At 37.3% G+C, this 10,468-nt stretch overlaps 1 protein-coding gene across 1 annotated transcript; it reads right to left on the reverse strand.

Annotated features, from left to right (window-relative positions):
- Positions 1 to 276: 276 nt before the first annotated feature.
- Positions 277 to 2,847, reverse strand: LOC129730248 (histidine-rich glycoprotein). The gene is made up of 3 exons (XM_055689426.1): positions 2,691 to 2,847; positions 2,350 to 2,580; positions 277 to 702 (listed from the first exon to the last, which is right to left on the reverse strand). The coding sequence occupies exons 1-3, from the start codon at positions 2,703 to 2,705 to the stop codon at positions 511 to 513; spliced, it is 438 nt and encodes a 145-aa protein (XP_055545401.1). The 5' UTR covers positions 2,706 to 2,847; the 3' UTR covers positions 277 to 510.
- Between the last annotated feature and the right edge of the window lie 7,621 nt (positions 2,848 to 10,468).

Raw genomic sequence — 10,468 nt, forward strand, 5'->3', positions numbered from 1 at the left:
CCAAAACTGTCGCTCAATTTCAGGTCGAGTTCCCAGTCTTCTTGATATGATGGTTCTTGTTAATAGTCTGGTTTTAGAAATTTTTCCTATCGTGGTTTCCGTTTAGAACGCCAAAATTCACAGGAATGGTGGAATAAATCTTTATTTTTTTCCGGTTTGAGCTTTTGGAGTGCATCTGTGTTGACCAGTATTATTGACTTCAGATTAGCTATTAGATAGCTGAAAAGTATATTGGGAATTAGGAAAATTTCGGATTCATGAAATTCTGATCAGGAATCACAATTATACCATATTTATGGAGAAGGGCGATGATTGTTCAACAAATTGAAAAAAATAACAATGGAAGACACTAACATTAGATAAATTACGATTTGCTCCCCTTCTCGCAGGAGGCAAACTTTTCAATACTTATCAAGTAGTTGACTATATCACATTCATAAATAAAACCAAAATTCTACTGCGTCTGCACTGCACTGTTCAGCTCTACACGCAGTAATGGCATCCAACAGCTTAGCTCTCGTCACCATCATCCAGCTGGCCGTAGTGGTGCTCGTACTCGTGACCGTAATCCTGGGCCACATGCTCCGAACCGGCGTGACCCAGATCGTAGCCGTGTCCACCGTGCAGCTTACTGTCGAATTCACTGTGGTTTTCCAGTGTCAAACCATGGCCGTGGCTGTGTTCCGTTTCTGGGTGGACAATCTGGGGCATAAAGAAATGATTATTTCTGTGTGCGGTCTAAGATGTTTTTGAGTCTAAGATATTTTGGTCATAAATTTCACAGCTACACTAGTTGATTTGTGTGGGGATTACGCTATCTCATAATCGTTGAAACCTATCGTGACAACAAATCAAAACAATGGTTTTTAACCAATAATTTATACCTAGTTTGGATAACAATACCATAATTACGAAAGTAAAGTATATTTGATTAAATTTTATATTGGAATTTCATACTGCGAAGTTGTCAAAAACCTCTTCTTTGTTAATTTGGGCGCTAAGCATGCTTAATAACCAGCATTGATAGTTCTAATGATAGCTCAAAAATTTTAATAAAATTCTGAAATTACGGGTAAAAAGATAACTTTTTTTTGTTTAAATAATATCTTTTAAGAGCAAATATATCAGTGTCTGCTAATATGCAAGAAATGAAGAGAAAAATTACTGCATCAATGTTTTATGTTAATTAGGTAACGTGGAATAAAATTGTTCAATATCGATTTTCGAAATTTGCCAACAAACAATTTTGTTCATTTATAGCTTATTAGGCTGCCATTGGCCGGTTTTGATTTAGACTAAAACCTAAGAAGCTGTTATACAACAAAAGTATTTTTTGGATTAGGTGTCACGTTTATTCTAAAAACTGTCTGACAGAAAAAAAAAGAAAAACATCAATTGCACATATCGAAAATGATTTAACGCATCCAGAAGTAATCTTCAACAAAGTTGTAAACGACCCGTGTTGGACACCGCCGAAAGAAAAATTTGCAATGCTAATCGTTATTCCGATAGCCGCAAAATATAGAGTCGATAACCACTAATCGTGTGGTTAGCGACATATTCGCTAATCGATTTCTGAAGAGGTCAATCTTTAGCGAATCCCTGCCTAGGTATTGTGCTTCTTAATGTTTAAATGAATTCAACACTCTGAAAACACCTTAGTGGATGCTATATTATATATAGCATCGTTTCATCTTATTGGAAAAAAATATTCCTAGTAACATAATTATAGCCCGAGATATTACAGGCATATATACCTATTTTTCATGAAGTTTTTGCTCCAAATGTTGTTGATAATAGCAAGTTCCAGCAGAATTGAACTAGGCATTTTGAAAGCCAAAAATATGTCTAAACTGATGCCCACCATTCTTGTGAATATTTTTTTTTCGTACCACTGCAAATTTAGCGAAGCCGCTTATCAATTAAAAAATAAGCGAAATCGTTAAATCGTTTAGCGCCGCTAAATAATAAAAAGGCGATTTAGTGGAATGGTGGTTACCACTGTTCTTCCAAAGATCATAATAGAATTCTCATGTCTTTTTTTAGATTCCACAATTTTTAACAGTAGAAAAAATGTAGCAATCATGATTCAAATATTTGAAAGTTTAATAAAATCTTGAAACGTAGTTTTACAGCTTAAAAACAGTTTTTACGAACAGCGGCATCATTTTTAGAATAGTTCTCCAGATAGATTGCATATTTCACTATGTTCTGCACTGCACTTCCCACGAAACGTGACAAAGGTTCATTAACCGATTTCACCGAGATTGCTTATTCCTCTTCAAAACACTCTTCTTGGTATTATGCCACTGCTAGATCTCATTAAACCTCAGAGAAAACTCAACCTACCTTTAGGTTATGCTTTAGTCCTGACACCTCTACCGGGTGCTTCAGGAATTGTTGATCCTCCTTTTTAACGTAAACTGGAACAGCGTGGAAGTGATGGAACTTGAAGCTCTGGTGTGAGGTCGCATGCTTGTGGTCGATGTTGTGGTGATGCTCGGTTTCTGCCACTTCTTCATCGTCCTGCCGGTGGTGAATGATACCGGCGAGGCACACGGTGAACAGGGTCACGAATATCTACGATATACAACATAATTCGGGATCAAAATAAACACTGGCTTTTGGGCACATTTTATTTCGATAGAACAGTCCTTAATTGTTCTTGGTTTAACAAACGGCGCACTCACAATTGATCGGAACATGTTAAAAAACCACTGAAAGCTTTTGGCAGGAACTAGAGCAACTTCACAGCAACGATCCTAAACACTGATCTGAGAGCGCACACTACAAACAGGCACCACAGAGTACGCAGGTAAATGTTCACAAAGCACCGGTCGGCAGAAGGTATGGTTGAAAAGTTGCCACTGTTTAATGCTTTATACTGGTGGCCCCCTCCCGGGCCGAGCCGTGCGCAGTGCGATGAGGTTTTCCTATTCGGAGACCCCATACGTATGTACCTGAGCGAGTTGGGAAAAAGGGAGGCTTTCGCGGCGTGTTGTGCATGCCAGGTTTGCATCGAACAGTCTTCCCAAACCTCATGTGAGCAGAGTCAGATCGTGGTAAGTTTTTCAGAGGTTTTCGTTGCAATCAACTGTTGGTCAGCGTCCGATAAAAGTAATTCACTAAGTAGAGATTGTTGATACTCGGCTGTGTTGCTTGTTTTTATTTGGATTATTTTGTATTATACCTAATGTTATAGTTGCATTATTGAAGTTTTTTTTTATAAATTTTATTGCTCAGTAAATGAGAAATGCAATGATTGTAGCGATAAGTACATTCAGTCTCATGATTAGAGGTGCTAAATCTTAACTAGCTGTTTAGCGTTTTTGCCAATTTTTGGGCTAGTCAGCGAACTGACTCTTCGATGCAAATAAATGTGAAGGCAAAGGGCATTGCGTTCTAATTTTCTCCCTGCAACTTTATAGAAAAATTCATCGGCTGTATAAATGAATAAGTTTTCTTGGAACAACAATGTCTTTAAGAACAGTAGCACACATTTGCTTCATTTACTTGAGTTTGCTTAAATTTTTTATCACTCTAAACGTCATATACAATGAATACAACACCTATGGTTGTCCTTTAGTGCCATTCTTTAAAACCACATTTTCGTGACAGAGGAATTTTGTACCCCAGTGCCATATGCGTGGCCCATGAAATTCATCGAAATTGAAACATAAATTACACATTACTGGTGTTATTTTTTCTTCGTGACGCTACCTAGTAAGGGCCGTGTATTGAGTGATTATTCCAAATTAATCGTTGCCTGTTAAAAAACGGTTGGTTATGGCCGGAAAATTACTAGTTTTTGCAACATCACTTTGGCGTTGTGTAGCAGGAAATAGGTAACTAAGTCAACTGGGTGCGAATAGAAAAAAAATAGGAACCGTTCAGTTGAATGTTGTGTATAACGAGTATTGCCACTTTGTGGGCACCGAGGTGCCCAATAAATCATGATGTATAATACTTACGTGCGTAGACACAAGCACGCGCCATTTCCCATCCATCCGAGGCAGTTTAAATGTGCATCAGATCAGACGGGATGCAACCGGTTCGGCGAATGCAGATGGAATGGATATTAAGTCATTGATACTTCCATTTCTCGGGAACCGGTTCCGTCGCTTGATGTCGCTGTCCATCATCATCACCATCATTGCACTGCATATTATGCAATGACGAACATTGAACTTTTGTGAAATGAAAATGCAGTCCTAGGATTGGTATCAAACGAGCCGTCGATCGGATATCGATTTCTTTCGACGGACTTTCTATCGGGAGGCCAGATACCAAGTTCGTCAATACGAGATCACTTCGCAGGTAGAGCTGCGAGCAGTTACACACTTTGTGTATGCTGTTGAAGGGGTCTAGAAATTTTTTTTTGTCGAATTGTGTCAATTAGTTTAAAATTGATTTATTTTTCACTTCATATTTTTGTAGGTACTTCGCAGGATTTATTTTTCACTGTATATTTTCGTAGGTAGTAATTACTGAATTCAGTAAATACAGTGACATGTGTTCGTTTAGACGCACCATGTTTTTCATAGGTTTTTCTTGCAAAACTATTTGGATTTTGAATGTCATCACCTATTATTATTTATTATCATAAACTTAAACAAATAGCATCATTTATTCAAAAAAGTTCACTTGATAAAATAAAAAAGCGAAAAATTAAAAATAAGCTGATGCATCCGTTTAGACGCATCTCAAGTCAACGTAGTAAAAGCTCAAATTTTCTGAGTCAATCAGTTGGCTAATACTTTGTAGCTCCTCCCTTGTTCTTAAACGGCCAAAACGGTTTGTTTGATCGGTATGACGTCTTCTATAAAGTTGTAGATTGTATTTATGTCTTTCTGAAAAAATATACACTCTATTTAATTTTACCCACCCATTATTGAGTTTTTTTTAATATTCAATAGTTATTCATAATAGTAAATGGGGAATGAGAGTCAAACATGCTCAGGTGTGATCTATAAATTACGTAACGCAAAAAAAACAGTTTTCAGACCCCCATCCTCCCTATGTAACGAATCCTAACGCCAACGCCTATCCCCCTATAAAAATTAGATAACGCTGTGGAAGAATTTGCTCGATAAAAATGCTAGTCCTCCTCTCTCCTTTGTAACGCTCAAGAATACCCCTCTTCCTCCTATGATCGTTACGTAATGTGTGGATGCCGCCTGAAGAAATTTCAGTTACGAGGTGTATTAGAAACTATACACAGCTACAAAAGTTTAAAAAAACTAAGAGTATACATTGAGCCTAGAGGTTCTCATTATTTATGAACTATGAATTGCGTAACTTTTGCAAATTTATAACAAACTTTCAGAATATAGCAACGCATAATGCATAACGCATTTTGACAGTGGTTAAAAACTGGTCTGATGTGATGATATAACAAAAATAAGTTTCATCACTAGGCCACTAGGTGGATTAATCCTAGTTGTTTGCCCCATGAAACATTTTGGGCGATCTTCAGCTCGATTGTGAATATTTTCTATTCTAGTGTTCGCTGGCCTTAAGAGGTATTTTCAGGTCAAATCTAAATTAAATTAGGTATCCTTCCCGCATTTTGGCCTCTTCTGGTCCTTAGTAGCATAATCCTATATTGGGATCATTTACCTTTTTTGGACTTCCTTTTTGATTTTTTTGGTCTTTGGTAGCCTTTGACTATTTTTAGCTCCTTAGGAATAATATTTCATACTGAGTCCCAAAACTGTGCAAAGCTGCAACTAAGTCAGAAATGACCCGGACTGTGTTGCATGCTTTAGTATTGATGTAATTTCTTGACCTAAATATTGGAAAAGTTTTGTGTTCATATTGGAAATGTGATGAACATTTTCGATTTTCAATGTAAATAATTTCTCACATCGATGAGAGAATTAGTGGTTTGCAAAAAATGCAAAAAATAATACGTTCGAATGAAGAAGACGTACCAGTTGTACCAGTTATAGCAATACCTAGAAAAAATGTACCAGTAATGGCATGAGTCAGTTATGGCCTATAAAGTTACTTATGAACGCAGAACTCTTCCGGGCAGTAGAGCAATATATTTCGCATGAGCAATATGGATTCTTTCCTGGCAGATCCATTGTAACTAATCTAACTCAATTCACATCACTGTGCCACACCTCCATGCCACAGAGGTATCAAATTGATATAGTTTATACCTACTTGAAAGCGGCCTTCGACAGTGTTAACCACCTAACCTATCTGCCAAACTGGATTCCATGGAGTCAGCAGAATTTTTTAACCGATCAGGTGTTCCGCAAGGCAGCAACTTGGGGCCACTACTATTCACCATTTTTTTCGACGACATCTGTCTACCACTGCCCAAAGACTGTAAATTACTGTATGCCGATGACTTAAAAATGTATTACCTATCAAAACTGGTATCAACACAACATGATGGTTATCAGTGTATCGAAATGTTCATTGATTACTTCTGCGAAGAAAAAACAACCTAGTCAGTAGAACTATCGTATAGGCGATGAAACCATTACCAGAGCTAACGTAGTGCGACATCTTGGGGTTATGCTTGATGCAGAGTTAAGCTTCCGGGAACACTATAGTCATATAATCAACAAATCTAGACGGTAACTAGGGTTCATTCTCCGGATGGCAATCGAATTTCGTGATCCTTACTGCCTGCGTCGTGTTGAGCTTCTTTCGCAGGATCTGGATAACCAGAATCGAGAAAATCCAATCAAAGTTCATGAAATTTGCTCTTAGACTACTTCCTTGAAGAAATCCAGATGCAATACCTCCGTACGAAGCCCGGTGCAGACTTTTAGGAATGGACACTCTCGAAAAGCGACACAATGTGCAAAAAGCGGTTTTTTTTTCGAAAGACCCTGCTAGAAGAGATTAACGCGCCCTGGATTCTCAATAAAATGGATGTGAATGTGCTGCCACGTCCACTGCGTCCCAAGTAAAGATGACAGTTCTACAAGGTATGCTACATTTTTGTCTATCCACGCACACAAACAAATCTCGTTATGAAAATTTTCGCGTTTTGTATAGAATTCGGAACATTTTTGGAAATTTATTGTTTTATATTGTTTTATATTTGATTTTTTTGGTTGGAGAGTGAATCTCCAGTTGAAACACACTACAATTTGATATTAATTTAGATTTAGTGTGAAAAATTGCGACAATATGTCGAAATAAAATATATAAAAATGCTAAATTTCTAATAGTTGGAGCATAATCTTAGTCATTGTAATAGCTCATGACTTTTGTTACTGTATGAAACATAAGCGACTCTATTTAGAAGCGCTATTAGAGTACAAGAAAAAAACGAAAAGTGCGAAAAGGTTACCGGTAAAATGATGAAAAACAGAATATTTCATCTAAACTCCAGCATGTTTATGTATTTCTCACAAATAAAACATGTTTCAACATCATTTCTATAACTTTTCAGGAAAGTGTGTTTTATAAGTTTGGTTTAAAATGCATAATTATTTTAAATTCAATACAAAATTGGAAAAAGTTCATAACGCTCACTAATACTAATGCATCGACGTGAATAGCATACCTTTGAGGACTGTCATCTATACTTGGTACTGCGTCAACGAAACTTTTTGTCAACATCCATCAATATCGGACGGACTACTCACAAAACGAGCTCATTCGAACTATGTGCGTTCTATTTAATAGATATTATCGTTTGTTCGACCTTCATGTTTCCTCTACTGTTTTTCGTGATCGTGTTACAAACTTTTATGTGCAGATATAGTTCTAGTCATTAGTTTTTAAGTGTTCATTTAGACTGTTCGTCCAATTAATAAATAATAAATAAGTCCAATAAATAAATAATAAATAAATAAATGAATATTCGAAAGCGTATATGTTCGGCTATTGATTCTTATTCTCGTATCTAACGTGACCTAATTATCATGTACCTAATCAGCATTTATTTATTTCATATCTTTTCATTTTTTGTTCTGAATAAAGTACGAGATATTAGCAGCACATTTTTTGTCGTATAGTTGGCTATCCTGGGAACAATTTCTTCTTGTGTTTCAGTTTTTCCCCCTGAAATACAATACTTATATTAATCCAAATATACATAACGTTCAGATTACGAACCAAGCAGGTTTGAGTAACAGAACCGTCCACATTCGCGGCTCGAACTTTAGCACGAATGGGGCGAACCAATTATCCCGTGTGCATGCGTGCAATGTGCAATGAAGCCACAATGAAATAATTGTGCCATTCTCTCCGCTCTCGGGCTAATGTAATATAATTGGCCGTAAATCGGCTTTGTGTAAGCCCGCCGAGAAAGAGTTTTTATTCCCGCCGTCTCCGTTGGAAAGCAAGCAGGACTTTACGTTCGCCGCGGTTGGTTGCATAAAAGAGTTTCTAACCTCTGAAATCCCAAGGTTTTTCAGCCTTTCGTTTCTCCGCTAAAACTAGATTTCAAGGCATGAGATATGTAATATTTGGCTCAGTTCTATTTCAAAAACATAACTTCTTCGTCATTTGCAAATATATAGTTGTTGTAATGACGGATATCACAACGGAATGAAAATTATAGCCTTTTAAGATACTGTTGCTAAATACCGAAACATTAATTAATTAATCTAATTGCTATAATAACCATTAAAGAATCCTGCATTGAAAAAGGAAATTGGAAACATCTGAGTATGTAATTTTCAGGTAAAAATCAGATACAGAGTTATTACGCAATGATGGGGTCCACTTTGACAAGATCATAAAAGCATACCCCCTGACAAAAGCGAAGCAAAAAAACAAGAGCTACGTGTACCTATATGCGCAACCTGACATACGGGGACGAGAGCCCCCGACACGACGGATAGCATAAACGCTCACGGTTGATGTCGAAGCAAGCATTAATCTAATTCGATGACAGCACAATTGACTTCCCACATCGGTTGCCCCGGCCGGGTCGCGCCGGCAGAGAGCGGAGACAATTTCGCGGCGTTTGGTTACATAAAATAAATAATAGTATAGCCTAGCCTGGCACGGTGACGAACGGCTGCTACAGTTTGCATCCATTAGCAGCACCGTCCTCCTACTATTTAGGCTTTGAAAGCGGTGCGAAACGTGTTAGCTGAGGTTTTGTTTTGGATTTTTTGTTGTTGCAAATCTGAATTAGCTAGAGACGATGGGTTTATCCTTTCGCATAACATTGTTGGTGGCGTAATATACATATTTTGAAATGTAGGAGATATTTCGTTCGTATAACTGATCCCTAGGCAGCTGACTTTGTATATGTGTTTGGATTCCTCAACCCAGCAACGGATTTCCGTTAGTTTTTAATTAGTCTTTATTTGAGTTGCAAGAAAACACAGATATTTCTATGGTTACATGTACTAAAATATGACTTCGATGATGGAAGTTAGTCACTTTAACTTCCATTGAACTCATCCTAAGGGAGTTCGTAGCCTCAAGGTTTGACATGTGATTGGTCATGAGTTCGAATCTTAGTAGAATTAGACAGTTCGGTGTCAGAGGGATGTGTATATCCCCCTACTTGACCCTTCCCTCACACTAAATTCCCAAAAAAGACATACACAGTAGGGTGTCCCAAGATTGCACACGTCTGAAGCTCACCCTCCAGATGATAGAAAATGGTGTTACGAACAAACTTTTGTTCGGCGGCAGCTCTAGAAAATGATGTTTTCAACTGGCCCCGATGACTTTTTTGAAAAAAAAAAGAACGGTTTTTCTTATGTTAAATCCAAAAAAACATGTCCAGTTATTCAATTTTCCATGGAACCTAATATTTTATATTTTTTACAGGTTCCTATGGGTCCAAACTGTAAGGGAAAAATTCGTTTCGGATTGATTACCGTCTAAATTTCTATCGTTTGGAAAAGAGATTTTTCAAGTATACTTTGACATTCAATCAATAAAAGTGGGTATTAAACCTAATGCTCTCACCAACTGAATACCATTAAAAGTTGTGAAATTTTATGGGGAAGAACATTGCCAAAGACTACATGGCTCTAATATTACTTGATTTTGAGTTGTTCGTATTACACAGTTGAATGAGTTCCTTTCCATGCAGTTATTACCGATACTTGGCAGTGTTACTAACGAGGTTCGGTAAAGAAGAGCAGTAGAGTCTATATATAAGCATGTAGACGGACGGGCAAAAGGATTAAAGAAAATCCGTCACCACGATGACAAAGTAATCTTCCTTTCCGTTACAGTCGTTAGAGATGCAAAGGTGAACTTAATCTCTGGCAACAACAATTGTTAAACTTCCTTCTTTTCATTCCTAACCGATGGTAAGGACGTAGCCGGTACTGTTATCGATCTATACAAAGATGATGAATTAATTTTAAATTAGCCATCTTACAGTGGTTCATTGTGCAACTTCACTAGCTTAGATCCATTACGGAGGAGCAACTATGACATGTGCGGCCGTTCTGAAGTTCAAGTTTTACGACTTTATCCGTTATAGTAACAGAAAAGCATGCATGTTACATATTGCGTATTT

The sequence above is a fragment of the Wyeomyia smithii genome, chromosome 3, assembly GCF_029784165.1.
Source record: "Wyeomyia smithii strain HCP4-BCI-WySm-NY-G18 chromosome 3, ASM2978416v1, whole genome shotgun sequence".
Taxonomy (NCBI): Eukaryota; Metazoa; Arthropoda; class Insecta; order Diptera; family Culicidae; genus Wyeomyia; species Wyeomyia smithii.

Coding starts and splice junctions, on each gene's coding strand:
- LOC129730248 (XM_055689426.1), bottom strand. Junction 703..2,349: donor GACTAAAGCATAACCTAAAG/GTAGGTTGAGTT, acceptor TTTATGCCCCAG/ATTGTCCACCCAGAAACGGA.